Source organism: Delphinapterus leucas, chromosome 4 (assembly GCF_059928025.1).
Source record: "Delphinapterus leucas isolate spDelLeu-1000000601 "Yukka" chromosome 4, BTC_Dleu_Yukka2, whole genome shotgun sequence".
In the NCBI taxonomy this organism is placed as follows: domain Eukaryota; kingdom Metazoa; phylum Chordata; class Mammalia; order Artiodactyla; family Monodontidae; genus Delphinapterus; species Delphinapterus leucas.
This window is the reverse complement of record NC_143132.1, coordinates 79,271,513-79,293,963: the sequence shown is the minus strand read 5'-3', so window position 1 is coordinate 79,293,963 and position 22,451 is coordinate 79,271,513. Positions and strand designations below refer to the sequence as shown.

At 41.2% G+C, this 22,451-nt stretch overlaps 1 protein-coding gene across 2 annotated transcripts in view; it reads left to right on the top strand.

Annotated features, from left to right (window-relative positions):
- LPP (LIM domain containing preferred translocation partner in lipoma) overlaps window positions 1-22,451 on the top strand; it is a 698,095-nt gene that overhangs the window by 315,321 nt on the left and 360,323 nt on the right. For both annotated transcript variants that reach the window (XM_022569708.3, XM_022569736.3), the window contains exon 6: window positions 21,186-21,308. In XM_022569708.3, the coding sequence (XP_022425416.2) occupies window positions 21,186-21,308 (123 nt within the window). The remainder of the gene's footprint in view (window positions 1-21,185; window positions 21,309-22,451) is intronic.

The following is a 22,451-nucleotide window of genomic DNA, read 5'->3' as shown; positions in this document are numbered from 1 at the left end:
TTGACTGGTTTTCAGTATGTACCCCAAACTTTCTTTTCCAAGAGGCTTCCCCACCCCCTCACCTTTTTTGTCGAGGCAGTTTGACGTCAGCTTAGATATTGCTATCTTTTGCTATTTATCTCAAGCTCACGCTGCTGCCCTTGAGGGCGCCACCACAGAAAAGCCCTCCCTGATTGCGTCATCTAGGCCAAGTAAAACTTCAGGGACAACCTAGTATGATGGCGAACACTGTAAGTGCTGATCCAGACTACCTGGGGTCACACGCGGCTCCCCACTCACTAGCTATGTGACTGTGATCGTGTTATTTAACCTTTTCATGCCCCTGTTTGCTTATCTGTAGAATGGGAATAATTGTTGTACCTATCTCTTTGTGGTGTTGTGAGGTTAAGTAGAGAATATCATATGAGCCTGCCATAGCCTAGAGCTTAGTAAATGTTCACCATTGATGCTATTATGGTTACACAGTTCTGGGTTAACTGTTCTCTGTGCTGAATTCTGGCATAGTTATTGCTGTCCTTTGCTTTGTACCGCACCTCCCCAAGGTTCACTAATGATGTACCACACCCCCTCAAGGTTCACTTGAGGATTTTAAGGCTTTTTACCAAAGAAATACTCCCACAAGCTCTTTCGTCAAAATGATTGAATTAAATAATCTTAGCTCTCTTATGACTCTAAAATTCAACGCCCCAAGGTGTTATTACCAATAATAAAATATTAGCTTTTCATAACTTCATAGTTGTTTACAAACTGCAAAATACTGTATATTATTGAATTTGATCTTCACAAGTAAGAATAGCACACATTTAATTGAACAAATACAAAAAAAATTAAGCCTCAAAGATTTGAGGCAGCTTGCTTAGATTTCACAGCAAGTTTCATGGAAGCAGTGATTTATTTTTGAATGGATAAAAACAAAAACAAAACGCATTTGGGGGACTTTTAAGCCTCTTGGCTTAGTATCAAGTCCCTTCAAATGAGAGAAGGCACATCATTTTAAATTCTCAAAAAGCAGCCAAAGTCATCAACAATATGTGTTTATGGCTAGTGGCCAGGGGCCACCAAGATAGCTTTCTTTGTAATTCTTTAGTGGAAATAAGCACATCTTCCATCCCAGCCTCCGGCATATTCCCTGACAATCCCCTCACCGATTGTACCATGTACTTCTTATCCGTGGATTTGGTAAGGAAGCCCTATTGGGCTCACAGATCCTTTAGTTCCTTTGTAATTTACGTAATCCACTCAAGATGAGAACAAAACAACTTGATCCGAAAGAAGTGGTAAAAGTGGACATAGAGGATGCCAAAACCAAAAACCGAGGGCATTAACTCTTACTTTTGCAACTCTAATGTTTTAGGGAGATTTTCTGTGCATAGCTAATTTGGGTTGATCCATTCAAAAGTCAGGTATTTAAAACTGCAAATATATTATTGCATGCAGTACTTATATGAATCCTTGAGGGGTTAAGCTATTATTATCATTATTTTATCATTAACTTTTGTGAGTTTGACCTGTCCAAGACTCCTACCCTGTAAATTTCGTAAATTCCAAAATTGACATTGTTTTGTTGTTTTGTTTTTAATGAAAGACTTTCATATACTTTATCTCACTTGAGCCTTTACATAACTTATGAAGAGGGAGGGTAGGGATAATTCTCCACCTTGTGCTAGTGAAGGGACTGAGGCTCAGAGAGTTAGGTAATAGTCCAGGTTTCCATAGTATTAGGTGTCTTGGGGCAGGAATGAGACCCTACCTTTTTCTGAGTCATGCCAGTCCCTTTCTTTCTCTTTTGGCAGCACCGCTTTATTGTTACTCTTCCTTTATACTGTTTTTCAATGAAGGACACAAAACACCAATTGTCATGTTCCTCTCCAAGTAATTTCATTAATTGGTAGCCCACGCTTTTATGAGTTTGGTTGTAAAATCCTCTACTGCAATATTGTCTTTAGCCTTTTAAAAATTGTCTGCATCTTTACAGATTGGAAGATTGTACTTTGACATTAAAATACAGGAAAGCTGCTTGTAGGCCTTTAAAATGGAATTTTTTGTTTGTTTTTATATTTATTTTGTCAATAAACTTCAGTAAAGATGTCAGTTTTTATTACTGTAGAAAAAAGTAAAATTGGTGGTACCTGGTGTAAACAAGCAGGGAGAGAAAGAGAGAGAGAGAAAGAGAGAGAGAGAGAGAGAGAGAGAGAGAGAGAGAGAGAGGGAGAGAGAGCCCAGACACTCCCTCCTTTCCCCATAGTTTGTGTCATTCCCTTTAGTGCTTAAAGGAGTCTGTGCCTATCCTAAAACCACCTTCTGTTTTGACCTGTAGATGACACATCCATGTGATGTGTGATTTGGGGAGGATCATCTCTAAGCCAAATCTCTCAATTTTTCGGTCATAGAACTAGTATGATAATTCTATTTCTGTCATCTTCTTGTTTTTTTTTTTTTGGACAGTCAGGTGAAAATAACCCATTTGATAGCACTTTCTGGATCAGTAATTAAAGGATTTACCTTAAAATATGTATTTTTCATAACATTATTTTAGCATCATTGAGCTTTCATTCTTTCTATTAGAAATTATATATTTAGAGCAATGATTAACTGAATGGCCTTCAGTGGTGTATTTGATGTATGATGTGTATTGAAAAGAGCATGGCAAACTGTCCCCTGAACACAGATTTAAAGATTCACGCCATAGTTTACTGCGCCGATATGTGCACTTGAGAGTCAGGGTCCTGACTTCAGAAAACCTGTCTCAGAACTGCACAGAGGACCTGGCTGGCTGAGACTCAGGTATTCCATTGAGAGATGATCAAACAATTAAATAAAAAGTATAGCAACCAGAAGAATATTTCACTGTGCACATTCAGGGAACGTCATCATTTTTATTATCATTTTACATCAAGGCATTTTGTAACTTGAAATGTGCCTATTGGATTGTTTCCATTTCCTTTTAGCTCATTGAAAGCCATACAGTGTCACTTTAGTATTTCTCTTCTGACCCAGTGGGGACAGAAACCAGTTTTGGGGCATGGCAGCTACTACAGAAAACTATTTCCACAGTTACAGATTCAGCAAATGAGGCTCTCTCCCCTCCCCTCCACCATGTTTCTCTCCGATTTTAAGTTACAGTCCTACCATGAACTTAAGTCATTTCAACTCTATTGAAATGGCTCTTGTATGCATCTGCTACCACCTCCCCTCCCTCCCCCCGCCAATCCCTGATTCGCTAATGACTTATTTTTCTGAGACATTCTTCTACTTCTGTCAGGCAAGGAACACTCTTGATGACTTGAACCTCCTTGCTTCCTCCTTCAATTTTCATTAAAAAGAACCTCCTTGGGGGACTTCCCTGGTGGCACAGTGGTTAAGACTCCATGCTCCCAATGCAGGGGGCCCAGGTTCGATACCTGGTCAGGACACTAGATCCCACATGTGTGTTGCAACTAAGGAGCCCATGAACCACAACTAAGGAGCCCACCTGCTGCAACTAAGACCCAGTGCAAATAAATAAATAAATATTAAAAGAAAAAAAAAAGAACCTCCTTGGTTCCTTTGCTAGATCTGCAACTATTCCTTTTCTTTCTTAGAACTCCCTTTTTCTTTTTTTCTGTCCCTAATTTTTTAGGTGCCCACTCAGTGTTCTCCCTTTTGACCTTCTGTCTTCTCTCAGTAGAGTCACAACTCTCACAGAGTCAACTTCCATCCCTGTTTATTTAATGACTTGGACTGGTTACGACTCTTGGCACTGTGTCTTTCTTTGACAACTATTGTGCCATTTATCCATAGAAAATCTTTCCACAGGGAACCCCTTCACATTCAATAGGTGTACAAATTCTACTCACGTCTTCCCCCAAAACTTCCATTCTGTTAGAGGTACCACCATATTTTCTTGGCTCCCAAATTCTAAACTCTGTGGTCACTGTTGATGTGTCTTGCTTTTTAAATATATCTATCACCAACATCTGATTTTTTTTTTTTTTTGGTTCAAAATGACTCTCAGGTTTGCTCTAGTCTCTTCATTTTTGATGTCCTAGTTCATTCCTTCTCCATATCACAATAGACTCATTGCTTTGTGTTTTTTTTTCCCTTCCAGCTGCATTTCCCTAACCAATTAGTCTTCGAAAAATGTTATTTTCCTTCTATGGCTTCTTTTGACTGCCACACTAAATTTCCTCTCTTAGTTGATTTTCAGAGTACTCCAAGACCTACCTCATCCTTTAAAGTACACCTCATCTCCCACTGTGCTCTTTTCGTTTTTGCTCTTGCGAGGCTGATGGCGTCACTGTCAGTTTCCCATGTGAGTTAATTCTCCTTGTGTCTTTCTTGGTGCCTGACGTATCCTCAGCTCTCAACTGATCAGGAATCCTTCCCATTTTTTAAAAGCCTAATTCGTACCCTCTGACACCGCCAGTTGTGTCATCCCCATCTCTCCCTTCTTTGCATCCTGACTCTATTGACTGGGTGGTGTGGTGAAGTGACATGAACCTAGGGTTTAGTGCCAGGAAGCTCTGGAAGTGCCAGGAAGTTGTGTTACCAGTTATCTTCACATGCAAAATGGGAATGATCACTTAGAAAGTTATTCTGAGGATTAGTTAAGGTAAAGAGTATAGAGTATCCAGTAGTATCTGGTTCATAGTAAAGGCTACAATGAATCAGTTAATGGATGGATCAGTTAATTATGTTTCATTTTCCTGCCACTGAATATATGCCTGTTTGTGGACTGATGTAATTATATGATGTGCCTCCAAACTCTATATCATAAAGCCAGAATCAAAATACGACATGGGGGAGACCTGTAGAAATCACTTAACATCACAAATCATAGCGCCTCAGCTTCGAAAGGATCATAATCCAGTTCACCTTTCCTGTGATGAGGAAATGGGTGCCCAGATTTCTTGAGTCAACTGCCCTGGGTGACACAGTAGGAGAGGTGACCCCAGCCCCCATCCCAACTGGAAGTTCTGGACTCACAGATTTGAATGCTATCTATTATTCTCTTGTTACTCCCCTTTTAGAAACTGTCTGAAGGTTGGATCACAGCTCACATTCCTGTATCACCATAGTGTTTATCTCATTGAGGGATATTTGGTAGCTGTTTGTGGATTGATTGATTCATTCTTTGTCTTGGCAATAAGAATTCTCTGGAAACCTCTATGGAGTGTGTACTATACATAGGCTTATCACCCTTTTGATGCTTTTGACGCTGTTGTAAACACTCAAAGGGTCCAACATGTACACTTCTGTGCACTGGCTCAGCATGGTGGGGAAAGGAAGCGGGAGAGGAAGTTATGTTATAGACATCTTGAGCAAATCAAGCTTTTCTATTTTTAGTCCTTGCTACTGTTTGGAAAGTACAACCCTGTTCATGGCAGTCTGGCATGTATTTCCTTAGTGCCATTTCAAAAAGGGAAAAAAATAAATATGGGAATTTTTTGTAGTGAAAATAGTTACTCAGTGAAATCACGTAAGTTCCTTCTTTTTCTCTTGATGAAACCTCAAACCCACTAGGCACAGATTCCTCAACCTCAACTATGCATGTAAAGGCTCATGCAGAGGAGGAGACTGGAGTCAGCAAAACCGAGGATGGCAAGATGTGCTCTGGTTCCTGAGAGACAGGGCAGAGAAGGCAGGGGGAGGGGAGGGAGACACCTCCATCAGTGGAGTCTTGGCCGGCTACCAGATGTTGCCCCTGGAGAAAGCTGAACTCTGAACTACATAGATAAAGAGACACCTAGTGTTACAGCCCTTTGCTCAAGCTGTTCCTTCTGCCTGAGTGTCTCTCTCTGCTCTCTTTCTTTCTCCGAGTGCCTCACAGCCGCTCCCTTAATTCAAATAAGTGAATTACTTCTCTTTAGCTGTTTAGGTGACAGTTTGGGGATTTTCCCAATTGGAGGCTATACTAGTTATCATTTGGGAACAATAAAGAACTTTATGAAAGAGAATAAAATTACCTGGTCTCCATTTAGACGGCTTTCTATAATATAGCAGGCCTTGACTGGTCAGAAGTGGCAATGGTAGGATGGTTTGGAGTCAACTGCGAGTCTAGTGAGGCAGACCAGAGCCTGAAATGGGGTGGTGGCCATGACCATGGCGAAGGGGAGCTAAGAGTCCAGAGCCACTTGGAAAGAGGGGAGATGGGAACTGGAGGAGTCCAGGATGCTTTGCAGGATCCTGACTTTCTTCAGGAAAGAGATATTTGCTTTCTATCCTAGTGTTTGCCAAATAGGAAATTCCTCTGAAAAATCAGAACTCTGAGGCAAGTGAGATGTGAACTTTACTGGAGGAAATGTAGATACCACTGAGCAAAGATTACTCCTCGTTAATGAGAGGGACTCTACAGTCTCCAGACAGAAACAGCTCTGCTTAGGTAAAATTGTGACGATAGGGTGAGAATCGTACATGGCTATAATGAATGCTGATTTGTGGATATTGCTGTATTGTTGTCATTGCTTTTCAATTGAATATGTATTAAGCTCCAACAGGGTGCTCTGAGTAATGCCAACTTATAGTTGATCTATCAGAGCACTCAGAAGACTTTATAAACGCCAGTGAATGGAAACTCGCAGCACCCCTTCAAGGCGGTAAACGCTGCTGCCATTTCTACAGATGAGGACAAGTGAAGCGGATTGTGTTTGCTCTGTAGGCACTGTGGGTGAGAACACAGAGCTGTCGAGGCAGAGAAGTCTTTTCCCTGTCCCCGGGAATTGGGTTAGAATACATTAGTAAAGAGTTCTCCTTAAATGTGTTCAGAGTTGTGGGATTTTAATTAAATTGTTCCAGTTATTGTTAGCACTTGCATTAGCGCCCAATAACCAAATTCTAGGCCAGCAGATTTCAAATTGAGTGTGGGAAAGAATTAGGGGAGGGGTTGCAAAGGGCTTGTTAAATTCAGATCACTAGGCCCTGCTCCTAAAAGTTCACATTTGGTAAATCTGGGAGGGGGCCTAAGGATTTTCTCTTTTAATGGGCATCTGAGGTGCTTCTGTCCTCAGAGGCGGCTCAGTGTCCCTTCAAAACCTCAGCCTTTTCCTTCTTGTAGGGTCTTTCTTTCACCACCAAAATCTAGCCTCATCCTGAGACCAGGACTTGTGACTTAATATCTGTAGGGTCTCCTACCATTCGCTTAGTGTAATCCTCCAGTCCTTTCATTTCCAAACACCCTGTGAGCCAACACTGACAGAATAACCTGCTGTACCCTTAGCATTCTACAGGACATGTGGTTCCCAAGACCTTAGCCCACCTGGTTTTCAAAGTATCCCTGTGGGAGTTGTATTATTATTTTTCTATTTCATTGGTGGGGACTAAAACCAAGAGGGGATATGACTTGGTGAGATATCTCACTACTTTAAACCCTTTTGAGTGAAATTCAGGTGGGGGCCTGGATTCCACTTTGGACAACAGTTGGGGACAGAGCATCTAGAACTGGTTTAAGTGGAATGTGTCATAAAGAAGAAAGTTCACGATGCAATAGGTGAGAGGAGGGCGGGAATGGTAAGAAATGACAAATTCAGTTTTTCATTATTTCCTTGTTATTTGTCCTGGTTCTTTAATATAGACTAGGTATTGAACCATCACTAAGTAAACAGTAGCCATTTGATTATGGCTTAACTCTGAATATTCTACGAAAAGGAAACATTTCTCAGGAAAGCCTGATAAGAGGCATGAGCAGAGTTGTGGAGTAGAGGCAGGCTTTTTTCAGTGGAGCTGAGAACGCTGAGGCTTGAGACAGCATCATCCCTTGCCTCCTTTGGCTTCTTTAGTTTCTGTTGGGGGTAATAACAGACTTTTCATAGCACCTGTTCATTTGTATTCCCGAGGTCGAAGGCAGAAATGTTTGTTTCCTTGCGGACTCACATTCATTCCTGATTAAGGTGAATTCAACTTTCTGCTATGGTCCCATACTCACTTTTTATCAATGGCAACCTTTTCGTAAAAATAGGAATTCCTCCTGGGAGTGTCATTAATGTAAATTGTCTGTGCACGGCCCAAAATATATGTGATTCATACGATGTGTTTGTTTCCACATCAACACTAAGTCCCAGCTTACAATGACCCCTGCCCACTCTCTCCTTTCGTCATGAGGACCATGTCTATCCTTCGGATATCTGTTCCCTGGGTACCAGCCAAGCTTCTTCTGTGCCTAGGGTTTGCACACCTGCATAATCTGGCCACAGCTGATCCTCTGAGTCTGATCCTCCTCTATTTTTACCTAAAAGGACGCTTGTATTTGCCAAGTGCTAGTGCACATTGCAGTGTTTTCCGTCTATATCTTTATGTTCCTGTGGCATATGTCTTAAATGTTTTTCTCCCTCTAAGATCGTCTCACTTCTCACTGCATCCGTGCAGCCCTCTCTGATTTTCTATTTTTTTTTGCTCTAGCATCTAGTGTTTCATATACTTTAATACTTACGTGCCTGTGTTCAGCCCTATAGTACGGTTATACGTGGACGAACTAACCCCGCTAATGGAATTGTAAGCCCCTGGAGGACAGAGAATCAATGATTTTCCTTTCTCCTTTTTTTTTTTCTTTAAAGTAATTCCTGTCCTTCATATCAATATGTAGTGAATATCTGATAAATATTTATGGAAAAGTGAATGAAAACTGTGCTAAATGGGGAGATAGAAGGCGAGAGGGAGGAACGGAGCTTGGCTTTTAACAGTAGCTGCAGCCGTGACCTAATTCATGGTAACCTAATAGGCCCTTATACTCTCCGTTTCATGTTTGAAGGGAAGACCTTTCGCCTTTAACATTTCCAGCCTAGTGTCATGGAAAGTACAAGAATTAGAGCTCTGGAGCAAAATGTTTGAGTCCCTAATTTTAATTCTTCTGTTTTCTACCTGAGTTACTTGGAAAAGCCTTTTATTCTCTGATCCTCGGTATTCTCTTTTGTAAAATAGGAATAATAGCTACCAGTCTCTATGATTGCTGGGAGAATTGAATGAGATAATATTTATGAAAGTGCTTTTCTACACTTAGGCACTTCTCTGTTGATAATGGCAGCGTAGAGAGAGGGAGCTATGATTTTCTTTCTCCATGTTCTCAGCGGTGACTGTGTCCCAGGCTGTGGACAGTGGACTGGGTAGCTGGCCAGCAATGCTGCAGGTTCATAGGCTATTTCCCAGAACTGTCTTGGAACAGAGAGTTTGACCAAGAGAAAATGATGAACAGATCTAGAATGATTATTAGGGAACTGATGCATCATTGATTGTTAGAAAATATGAGTCCTGCCATTTTAGGTAATTTCCCCCATATTTTTTCCATTCTTAGCCTCTGAGATAAGACATGACGTGTGTTTTGCCTTTTCCCCTCCTGCCTGCTTGCTAGGACGTTGTCACTCTCACTTACCTTTTTCCATTTCCATTAGTCAGCTAGTGGCTCTGAAAACACAACTGAATGCAGCTTCCTCTCTGAAGTTGTTATCAGTAACCCTATTTTTGAAATGAGTGTTTCAAATTGTATCTTGTTAGTATCTGCGCTATATCTTCTGTATTGTCGACTATCAAAGTACACTTACACTAAGTAGAAACAGAGTAATTTGGTTCCAGTAAGTGGCTATAAGGGAAAAAAACAACAACAACAATGAAAAACTTTAAACTCCTCATGATGTTAGGTAGGTTGTATTTATATGAATGTGTTAGAGTAACAGAACTTTTAAACTAAAAGAAAACATAAAGATCAGGTCTGAACCCATCATTTTGCTGTTGAGAAAACACAGGCTTAGAAAGGGAAAATGATTTGCCCAGGGTCACCCTACTGAATTAAGGCAGAACCAAGACAAAATGCCTCGTTTGTTGTTTCTCTACTCTCCTTGCCTACACATGCACCTCAGTATTCACTAAAGGGATTTCTGTGGTTGCACTGGGTGGATAATGTGTCACGTTTCTGGGTCAACATTTCTAAATATTCAGTCATCTTCTGACATTAGCGCACTTACTAGTTTCTTAGGAGAAAATTACAATCCTGTCTTCATTTACTTGACAGTGAGTTTTGAGTGGGAAGACTGGGACAAGGAAGCATTGATTCAGGTCTCCCTGTGCCATCCTTATCACTTGGTTGTTTGACCAGTAGTAAATCACTTATGCTCTCTGGGCCTTTGTCTCCTTTTTGGTACGATTATGATATTGTAATAGATGTTAGCTAAGGATCTTCCTGTCTTCAGTGCCACTTCAATGAATCTAAGTGTCTCCATCCATTCTGGTGTCTCTCTTCTAGGAATTTCTGTAGCACTGGTTTGCACCTGTGTGTCCATATTGCATTCTCCACCGGTTGGAGGATGGAGTCCTTGCTTAATTTTGTTGATCTTGTCCCACAAGTGAGGCTGGAAATCCTCAGACGGTGCCTGTGCTCCTCTCTTCCATAAAGTTTCCACATCTGGAAGATGGGATGAGAGGAACTCTCTGCTTATTCCATGGATTCTTAAGAAGAACAGTTGAAATAACGTATGAGATATTTGCTTTGGAGAAGATGTTTCACAGTATAAGGTGTTCAGTTTTTAGACTGATTTCAGTCCTTTCACTGAATTATTATCGCTGACATCTAAATCACTTCTTTGGGGGCATTTTATTATATTTAAGTGAAAATGCTGGAATAACTGCTTCAATTCCCCTTCCAGTTCTAATATTTCTGAGCCTGAGTTACCTTTTCTATGCCAATCGTCTATAATCTATTCACACGTTGCCAAACATCTCTTATCTGTAAGTCCTGGTTGATGGTGCTTAGCACACAGATTCAGAAACACAAAAGTTTAAAGGAATTTCTTACCCCTTATCTGCTTCGATGACAAGCCCCTTGGCTTTATAGCTTTGGCTACTTGACATGGGAACTGAACACTTTCCTTCGTTTTCAATTTTGGTAACGTTTTGAGGAGTCCTGAAAGGATTCAAGGATGAAAGGTATGAGGATGATGAACCAATATATAATGTTACCATCACATTTCTAAGTATTTGAATATTTGCTTCTGGTATTTCTGTCGCATTGTTGGGGAGTGTGAGGAAGTGGTTTCTGGAATTTATCATGCCCCAACCCATTGGTCCTGTGTTATCAAAATGCAAAATCAGAAAGCTGTCTTCCATGAGGTTTTAAAACAAAATCAATTGCAAAAATACCTGGCATGGGCTATTTTCTACTGCATGCTACAGCAGGTACCAAAAATATTTCGTCAGTCTATTTGTTTTGTAGGTTCGAATGATAATTGTTCTTTCCCTTCCCCACTCAGATATTATTTCCTTAAGGGCAAACCAAACTCTTTTTTCCTCTACCTTTTAAAACTTCTCATACTTGTATTATTTTGTGTTAATTGTATTAGCAAAGCATTCCTGGGAAAGTTTCCATGACACTATATGATGGTATCTTTATAGCTATTTCAGTTGGCTATATCTCCTTTTTACACACACACACACACACACACACACACACATACACACAGGCACACACAGTGCAGAAAAGGCAGCTTGGTGTAGTGTTGCCAAACTATGTGTGTGGACTGACTGGCAAGGTGGCTCCCCTAAGGATCCTGTTTCTTCCTCTATAGCTCGCCCAGAAAATCAGCAGCAGTGATTTTCCAAGTATCTTTTATAGAACTGCTTCAGCAGACGTTATTGGAGGCAATGGGAAAAACCCAGTGGGTGGAACTGTACCCTTCCCTGTTTGTACTTGAACCAGAGCAGCTCTGTTTTTATCTGTTTTAAGTAATGGGGTTCCGTGTATGATTTTATTTTCCCCCTGGGGTTCTGCTGCTTAATAAAGGTGTGCCAAATGTCTCTTTTACTGTCAAATAATTAATCTTATTATGGTTATTTTTATGGCTCTTATTTTATCGATGGATAGATACTGTATATATTTTCTATGTTATTATATAGCTATTCTCATACAAATTGACTTTTTAATTTTAAGGGACTACTTTAAGAGTACATTATCAATATTTATTTCATAAAGATCAGAATCCAGTAGAAATAATTCCATATTGTGTGTGTGTGCGCGCGCGCGCGCTTATTTGCGTGTGTGTATGTTTTGCTTCTGAATAGAGCCGTGAACAAAGGGGCTGCTTGTGTGTACTCAAGCACGGACCACTTTAACCATAGCCCTGTCCTTCCTTACATCTGAGTTGGCTTAAACTCTGAGTGGGCCTAACTCTGGTGGGTTTGGGTCTGGTTGCGAGTGGGCAGCAAAGATGGTGGCAGGCAAGCTGTGAAATGTCATTATAGACTCATGCAGTGTTCGAGCTTACAAAAACATAAAAGTGGACCTGGCAGGTTCATACCCTTCATTTTATAGAAGTGAAAGTTGGGTTTCAGAAAGGAAAAGTGACTCCCTGATGGTGTCACAAGTAGACCTGACTTCTTGCTGTCATCCCTGTGAGCGAGTGGGTCTTGTGCCGGCTGCTTCAGGAAGGCTGACTGTGCAGCAGAGGTCGCTTGGGGTATTTCCATACAAAGGAGTTTATCTTAAGGATCCATGTGGATGAGATCTGACACCAGAAGGCTCAAGGATGGGACCATATCTCTCTCCTTTTTATTCCCCTTTTTCTTCTTCCTTTCCTTTCTTCACTCTCTGATCCTCTTCTTTTCTATTATTTGCATTCCCATTAATCTCCTCTCTCCCATAATTGCATCGTATCCTCTTACGTGCTCTGATTGTTAGCCGTGAACACGATCCTCTTGTTTCATCATGACCACAGTTCATCCTCATGGCAGTTTTGTCACATGTTGCTTAGTTCATATTTATAAGGGAAGGAGGTTTATTGCCTAGCTCACCTTTCTGTCACGGACCAAAGGTTAGATTCACCAGGCTGTTTGTAGATGGGCTGTCCAGCCTTGCTTTTGTGGGTCACAGTGCTGTGCAGTGGCGTCCCATGGTCCAAAACATGGCGGCTCTGTAGGCAACAAGGTCTGGGGGCAAGACTGTTTGCTTTAAAGAGATGTGTGTTGACCAAACATTATCAACTTTGGGTGAGTGTTCTAGGCCTGAAAAGGATGGGATGTTAGGGAATTGGAAGGAAAAAACTGAGGCCTGTGTCAAGCCTAGTGCTGAAGTTTTATCTTGATGTTTTTTGCTCCAGGTATGCTAGAACCGTGAAAACCTCTCTTTGTGTCCTGTTGTCACCTTACTTTCTGTTTATTCATTGCCATACTCGCAGTTGCCAAAGTATTGTTCTACTTTGAATTGTGAAGATGTTGTCTCTATTTTGAATGCTACAGTGTTTGCACCAAAGATGGCTTTTTATGGCACTTTTCCTCAGGGTCCTTAACCTGTGGGGTAGATGACTCTTCTTACATAATAATGAGACTCGAGTTTTAGCCTAGCTTTGCGCATTAGAAAAGTTGAATTGTATTTCTATCAGCCATTGGATAATAAGCTTCTTAGGGAAGGTTGGTTTGTTTGTTTAAATCTCTGCCTCCTCTGTGTGGTTTTACAGAGTCTTAAAGAACATAAGTGTATTTGATATCACTAGGCAGCGGTGAAAGTCATATCCAGTAGACTGTAGCTTCTTGAGGTTGGGGATCATGCCTTCCTTAGACCGCTTGCCACTTAGCACAAAGATTTCATGGAGCAGCGTGGGATAAGAGCCGTTCACGTGAACCGACAATGAGTTACCCTGTGGACCCTGCTATCAGAGAGAATTAGACAAAGAAGAGTCAATTATCATATAAGCTGGGTTATCAGCGATGCCTTCCTGGAGGAGTATATATGATGAGATAGATGGGTTTTTGGAAAGGTAAGCCCTTCAACTCAATGAGTGGGAAGAAGAATGCACATGAACTAAACCTTTTTTTCTTCTCTTTTCAACATTTTCCTCCAAATTCAATAAAGTGACATTTCCGTTAGATAAAATAGGCCATATTTTCTGGAGTTCTTACTGCTGACTGCTGCCTGTCAACTCAGCATTACCGGGATCAGTGTGATGAGGATGCTCACGCTATTATATAGCGTGCGGGATTATATTAAGAAGCAGCGCTACTGTTTCCATTTTATTTTGATCCAGGTTTCTCTTACTCATTATTTGGATTGCCTATTGGCATTTTCATGGCATCCATAACCATATAAAATATACACTGTTTACCCTATCAGATGTTCGTTGTGTTAGAAATGTACTTAGAGCAGTGGTTCTCAAAGTGTGGTCCTCAGACCAGCAGCATCAGCATCACTCGGGAACTTGTTAGAAATGTAAGTTCTCGGGCCTCACCCAAGATTTACAGAGTCAGAGACTCTGGAGTGGGATCCAGTAATGTGTGTCTTAACAAGCTCTCCAGGTGGTTGTATACAAGCTGAAGTTTGAGAACTGCTGTTGCAGAGTTGCATGCTTCACAGTTAATGCCTAGCACCATCATGTGTTAAGGGGCATAGGTGCCCCATCTCATTGAAGCCCCCAGCAGCTGATTTTTCCTTTGAATCAAAATGCTTTGAAAAGTTACACACTCAGTTGACTGACCATGTCAGCCAAAGCATTTATTTTGAGACTGTGATCAAGGTAATGACTGAGTAGCTGTTGTTTATTGAATACTTAAGAGGTGAACGGTACTTGACATGTATGAACTCATTTAATCTTTACAACTGCATGACAAACTGAGACCCAGAGACCTTAGGTAAATTGCTTAAGGTCACAAAACTGGTAAATGGCAGATCCAGGTTTCAGACCCCTCCAGTCTGACTCCAGAGCCTTCACCACTACCTTTTTTTTTGGGGGGGGGGGCTGCGTTGGGTCTTTGTTGCTGTGCGTGGGCTTTCTCTAGTTGTGGTGACCGGGGGCTACTCTTCGTTGCGGTGCACGGGCTTCTCATTGTGGTGGCTTCTCTTGCTGTGGAGCACGGGCTCTAGGCGCGCAGGCTTCAGTAGCTGTGGCTCGCAGGCTCAGTAGTTGTGGCACACGGGCTTAGTTGCTCCGCGGCATGTGGGATCCTCCTGGACCAGAGGTCGAACCTGTGTCTCCTGCGTTGGAGGGTGGATTCTTAACCACTGCGCCACCAGGCAAGTCCCACCACTACTTTTTTCTTGTTAAGGATGCTTTGGGAGTAGAATTCAATTAAAATGATCACAAAGAAATTCATTGATTATTTTCTCAGCTTCATCAAAGAAAGAAAGATGATGGATAAATGACAGATAATTAGTTTTGTTGCTTAGAGATAATACAGCTTTTCTGTATCCCTTTTGTTTTCACCAACCAGTATCTTTTTAACATTAATTTAGAAATAAGGGAATAATGAACTTTATTAACCATAAAAGAATACAAAAATGAAGTGAAATTCACACTGTATTATTAATACTGAAATAATACCATTGAAAAGAAAATCAAAATTGTATGTAAAAGGAATATACTATTTTGTGCCACTTGCCTCCTAGGGTTCCCTAAGATTAGATAGTTTTATATTGCTCAGCTCTCAGGGAGAGCTTCTTTTTTCTCTAATGGACCACAAAGGGAAGTCCAGGCATAGGTAGGGGTTGGGAGTCCCTTAGTGTTACACATAGGGTCTGCCCCGAGGAGTTCCGTGAGCTTTGTGAAATGCAATGTAAATATCACAGATTTAGTACCTCCGACATCAAGTGGTCTCTCTGATTATTTTGAGCAGTCACATGCGGATCTTGGTTCTTCAAATCCCCCTTCTGCGATGTGTCAGTGTGATCGCTTGGCCACCTCAAAGACTCTGGATGTTGTTGAGGATTAGGTCAGTTCATGCATGTTTGGAGTGTGACACTGTGGATTGGCTCTAATTCTAGCATGTTAACTTCCTAGGGCAGAGGGTGGTTCTTAATTAACTAGACCATTCCCCAATCCTTTGTGTTTCTTAACCGCCTGAACGAGAACTCTCTCTGTAACAATGCTGATTTGATCATTAGGTTCCTGATGTTTCTTCAGAGCAGAGGACTTTGCAGTTAGTTCTGCTCCCTACCTCAAAAAGGAAATGAATACTTAACAAATAAATTGTTATTATGCTAAGCAGGATCCATTTATTTCCATTTGTTAATAATGGATACTCTCACCATTTTGCAACCACCAGTGCAATAATCCATGCAGGCAAGAATCGTCTATGGATACTAAAATCATTGGGTGAAAGGTTTGTGATGAGCAGAATATTAGCAGAGTCTCAGAGTGTCACCTCACACATCATGTATTGATTTAAAAGGGAAGAAGACACTTTTACAGTGAAGAAGTCTGGTGGACACTACCTTAACCAAGTCATCAAACTTGTCATCACTAAATGGCCAAATAACATTATGAGCTTCCTGATGCGATGCAATGGAAAGAGCACAGCATCATGCATGGACTCTTCCTGACAAACTTGTGTAATCTGAATCTCGTCATCAGACAAAGCCATATTGTTCAACTTTTTATAAGGCACCTGGCCTGAATTCTTTACACAAAGTCAGTTTCATGAAAAGGGAAAATAGGCTGGGGCCTGTTCTAAATTAAAAGAGACTAAAAAGACATGTCACCTCAATGTATGATCTTTGATTGGATTCTGGATGGAACTTAACAACAATCGATAAAAGGACATTACTGGGACTTCTGGTGAAATGTGAACATGCATGCATCAGATTACTGCACCCACATTACATTTCTTGGGTGTGACAATGGTATTGAAAAGTTAGTTCTTAGGATATGTAAGCTGAAGTATATGGAGAGGAAGTTTCTGCAACTTCTTTCAAATAGTTAAACTACAATAACAAGCAAGCAAATATATTTTTGTTATTAGAAGGGGAGGCAAAATGTTGGCCATTGATAAATCTGGGTGAAGGGTGTGTGGATGGAGTTCATTTTGCTACTTGTTCAACTTTTCTATGAGTTAATTTTTTTACATAAGATATTTGGATGTAAAGAGTGAGTAAATAAATAAATACAAATAATGCTCTTTCATGACTCACTGCTGGCACTCCTTATCTATCACCTGTAGTTAGTGGACTAGCAATGTAACCCAAGTGGCCTCACATGCTATGAATTCTGGTTCTGGGCCCTATTTTAAAGTATATTTCTGTGTACTCACAGTGGGAGAGTCATCACCCTGTAATCCTAGTAGTGGCACTAAGAATTATGATTTTCCAAATTATAATAAGCCCTGATTGTGATTTGGTGAGCTTTTATCATATACCTATTTATTGAATGAATGAAATTAAGTGTCTTATAGGAAATAATATCCCATAAATGGCTTATTCATGTGAGTTTTATAGCTGTTAATAAGGGGACACAGTCACTGGACACCCTTTGTACCCTACTTCTCACCCTCTCATCCCACCTTCAGATGCCAGCCATTGCCATGGCAACCACCACTGCATAGGTATGACCTAGTAGTACCTGAGGCAGTACAGCCTCAGCTGTAAAACCTTTCTCTCACTCTCTGTCCTGGGACTTTTCTGCTACCTCTGTACTTCTTGGGACAAGCATGAGGGAGTTAATATCCCTGTAGGTGATTCTAAACCAGTAGAGGACTAGAGCCAGAGGATGAACATTCTCTTCTCTCATTCCCTACATGGGAAAATCTGAGGCACGTTTCATGGAGATCCTTAGAGGGCTCCCAGGAAAATGGAGCCCTAGTTATCCGTATTGGTGACCAGCTCAGTTCAGCACCTTTGAATTGGCTTTCCCTCCTCTCCTGCTTAACTTGTCCGGTCCTTCAGTACTGTTTTTTGGGACTGATTCCCAAAATCAGTGACCTGCACACAAGCCTTTGTCTCAGGCTTTGTTTTCGGCAGATCCTGGGCTAAGACAATGGAATCTCTCATAATAATTATTGTTGAACAGCTTAAGAATCATTATTATTATAGTGACCACTTTATAGGAGGCCCTTTGGTATCTGGAAAAAACATTAGGCCAAGAGTCAGGAGACTCTTCCTTATTGTTACTTGGCCTCGGGCAGGTCATTCAACCGTCAGGTGACTGGTAAGGCTGCAGTGACAGGGAGTTAAGGAGAAGACGTGTAGGTAAGTGTGTAGGATTCCATTAGCTGGTTATAGGACTATGTCCTCCAGTGTGCAGTGCAAAGTGTCGAGAGTAGCAAGGTAGTTCCCGGATCTAAGATGCTGTGGTAGCAGATGAAGCACCAGGAGAAGGGCTGGTGGTGAGACTTGTGCAGGACTTCAGTTGTTTGAACTGAGACATTAAGTAGAGAATCAGTGGTGAGAAAGAAGCATATCCTAGTCCATAATGGGGATTGAAATGTAGGAACAAAGTTCTTATCAGAAAGCCAGGTAGGGCAGCAAGGGGGGTCTTGGGTGAAAAATCTCACAGCATTAGGCTGGAACTTGTTCCATGGCATCAACCTAATATGAGAAACTGAAAATGGGGAGCCGTCCCAACTCAGAGGGAAGTCAGAATGAGGTCTTACGTGCACAGGCTGGTCGGACACCATAATTACTTGTTTCATGGCATGGCTCAGGGTAATTCTGTGACTTCTGAGGCTCCATGGTATCCCTTTACTCAGGGCATGGGCAGTTGCTGTGCTGTCTGCTACAGTGAAGTACAGATGTTGAAAACCTGATTAAATCCTGTCTCTTTACTGATACTCCAAGGGAATACTTAATAAATGAGGCTCGCTTTAAGAAGAAGAATTAACAATCGCTATATTATTCATATTAATTTATAGTTACTGGTTGCTATAATTAATGTAATTTATAAAAATCATAATAATTATAGCGCTTTACAATTTAAAGAGTGTTTTTCCCATCCATTTTCTTATCTGAGTCTTGTAGCATCCCTCTGGCTTCAGTAGGGTAGATGATGTTCTCCTAGTTTTATAGATGAGGAAACTATGGCCCAGGGAAGAATTTAACTAGACTCCAGTCCACCACCCTTACCAATATTTTGTGTTGTCTGTGAGTATATGGGAATACAGTGATCAAATTCATGTTAATAATAATGTTTTATAACTGCATATGAGAGAATCAGGTTCACACAATTCTCAGTTGCCTTCCATAATGCAACTGAGATCCTATCTTTCCTTGTACCAGAATCCATTGCCAGAATGTTCACTTGAATTTTAAATTTTTGAGGGTCTTTTTTTCTCAATAATACCACAGTATTTCATAGTTATTAATACTCAATGAAGTAAAGATGAGATCACCTCTAATAGAGGGATTAGCCCTTTGAAAACATCTGGTCCTCGGGCAGAGACCCACTGGTCTTAGAGGGTTTGGTCAACTGGAAATTCAGATTCTGAGAAGACATAACCAACCTGTCATTCCACTGTTTTCCCATTTCTGGCTGTAGCAAGAGGGCTGAGGAAAGCCTCTCAATTTTCACAAGGATGACTTTCAAATCTGGGCCATATAGCGTGAAATACACAGACACACATGAGTGTGTGCATACAGGCACACTGAGCCTTTTCTTCCCTTTGCATCCACTGATCCTGCTGTACTTTTAGCTGATTTTACCCAAAAGATGTTTATATGGAAAAGGTTACGGGCTGGACCTATGGCAGAGTCTGCCATTACTTATTCATTTATTTACTCAAATTATTCATTGAATGCGTTCATGGATTAGGCCCTGAGCAAGATTCTGGGGAAATAACGAGGAAGGAAACAGACAAATTCCTTGCCCTCATGAAGCTTACATTCTCCTGGGGAGTCTGATGATAGGCAGACAAATATACATAAAATATAATGTTAGATGGTGATAGATATTACAAGAAAAATAAACCAAACAGGGTGAGGGGATAGAGGGCCATAGAGGGGTCATACAAATGCATCCAGACAGAGAAAATGATGAGAAGGTGATTTTAGATAATGTGATTAAAGGTACCCATAGTTAAGGAGGGCTCACAAGAACAGATGCCACTGCCTACGGGGCAGGCCGCAGTCTTCAGGTTTGGCTCCAAGTGGCTGGGCTATAGCTTCATACACCTCGATGTTATCATCCTGCCTGGGATAGATAAGGTCCAGAGGGATTAACTCGTGCTGGCTAAATTCACAAGAGACTGACCAATATGCTAGATCCCAATAGAGATGTTTTATGCAGAGAATTAAATAAGGAATAAGAACTCAGGGAAGGTTTTGGGAACAAGCTTCTAAGGGAAAAGAAACCAGTGGTCTTAATTGGAAATACCATTATGCTATCATTGTCTGGTGCATCATATTCATTAAAAAGATAAATTTACCCGGAGAATTGTAAGATTTTAATGCTAGCTTGTCAGGGACCCTAGGTTTTGTTGTCACTGAGGAAACTCTGGTTTCTTGGTTTTTTTCTAAACTCTTCCAGACACTATACTGATATTTAACCTCCTTAGACACATGCAATAGAGTTAATTCAATTACACTAACTTCCCATTATTTCATTCCTACCGGGCCTTACTGCAGATTCACTTTGATTTCTTGATGGAGTCTTAAGACACATTCTCATCACATGTCCATGATCGTTATTACATTGTCACCCTAAAAAATTATTTTAACTCACCCTGCTTCCAAATTCTAGGGCGACCTTTATGGTTCCTTGGTATTTCACTCTCTATTTCCTTGCCTTAAGCTCTAGGCAAACTGTTGGCTCGTCTGTCCTAAGCTTGCTCCCACTTCCTGGGGATGCCCTTGTGGCGGTGTTATTGCCCTCTGCTCGCTCCACATGGATTCTCAATGCCGGTAGCAGTCGGTGCTCGTGCTAACATGGGACACTGACATATGAAATCCACAGATCCCCCTGTTCATAATCAGCGGTCACAGCCACATGCTTCCTCTGCAGCCCCTTGGCCAGGACCCTGAGCAGTCTTATTCTAGTTCACATTTTAGGGGCATCGCTCGGGGCTTGCCATCTCTCTCTGACACAGACACACCTAGTCTACGGATCTCACACTGATTCCATTCCTCTTCCTGGACTGTAAGTCTCTCCTTGCCTTTTCCTGCTCCAACTAAAATGTCATCATTCTGTACAGCGGTTTCTGAACGTGGAATTTGCATTATGTCCCTAGTTGGATCTGCTCCTTGAGTGCAGGGATGGAGACAATTACTTCCTTTAACTTGGATATTCATCAAAGGGAATATCCTCTAAATATGAGTATGACTTTAGGAAAATCACCTCATATATTTCAGTTTTCTTACCTGTCAAAGAGGGATAATTCTCCAGCCTACCTCACTGAGATTTTATCAAAGCTAAAGGAAATGAGGTGCAGAAAACCTTGGACAGAGTCACAGTATAACTTGAGAAATTTGAACTCAGATTGATATGGATGGAAACTGGAAATTTCCCTTTTTAACATGACTGTGTTGCTTCTCACAGGGAAATCCTGGAGGCAAGACCCTTGAGGAGAGACGCTCGAGCCTGGACGCTGAGATCGACTCATTGACTAGCATCTTGGCCGACCTGGAGTGCAGCTCCCCCTACAAGCCTCGGCCTCCACAGGTAAGAGCTATCTGCAAATAGTCACCACAGATAACCTGCAATTATCTGAAAGAACAAGCTGCTTCTTTTATCCCTTCCATTCTTTTTGGATTTTCTCAGAGTCAACGGTCTAAGTTGTCTTTTTATTTAATATCAACATGTGTTAGTTAACAGACATTTCTTTCATTGACTAGATTAGTCTTTTCTTTAAAATAACCCAACAGTGTTATACACAAACGTTATAAAATTAAATCTCTTATCCCATTGCCCTGCTCTTTTTCTGGCTTTGTCTAGGTGAATATTTTGTTATACGTTGGTATAATCTTCAGAAATATGGCTTAGCATGGCTATGTTAAACTTAGGGTGAGGGCTACATCTTTTCTAAGAAATTCCTTACGTTGGATATCGAGGCGGCTTGCTTTTTTGCTTGTTAGAAGTAATGCTGTGTGGGGCATTTTCGTGTATATTTTCTTTGGAGCTATTTCCCTAACTCAGGTTTTTTTAGAGCGGGATTTCTACATTGGGGATTACGAGTGCTTTCTTTACTTTTCTTTCCACGGGTGGTACATAGCTTATACTGGCACCAGCAGTTTGAATATATCAGTTTCTCCCCAATCTTACCAGAATTTGGTGACAGCAATTAATCTTTTTTTTTTTTTTTTTAATGCAAATGGTGCCTTGTTATCAGTTCTTCTTTGTATCCTTTGGCTTCCTTTGGAGCATGGCTGTTCTTCTGCACCTTCATTTATTATCTGCATTTTGGAAGCCGACCTCGCACTGCTTGTGGTCATTCCCTGCCTCCCTCCGGTCTGGAGAAAGTAACGGCAAGTCAATTTCAGGGCTTGTGAGTCCTCAGAAGACAGCCAGCAGGACTCTGCATGCAGATCTTGGACTGGCACTGTTGTCACTGTGTTGTTTGACTCTCGTGGGATGTTTGCTTGACCTACAGCACTCCAGTTCTTCAACAGCAGCCTCTATATTCACAATGGTTCATTTCACAGATGAAAAGCCAGTCCTGCTTCTCTGCTGTCAGTCATTTCAACACAGAACTTCGTAAGGTGCTTTCCTCTTTAGACATGTTCCCGTTGCCTTTTCTAGACATACAATGGGACTGTCAGCTATGTAGGGGCACAAGGCGAAACACACTAGAGCTCAGCTCTTCCT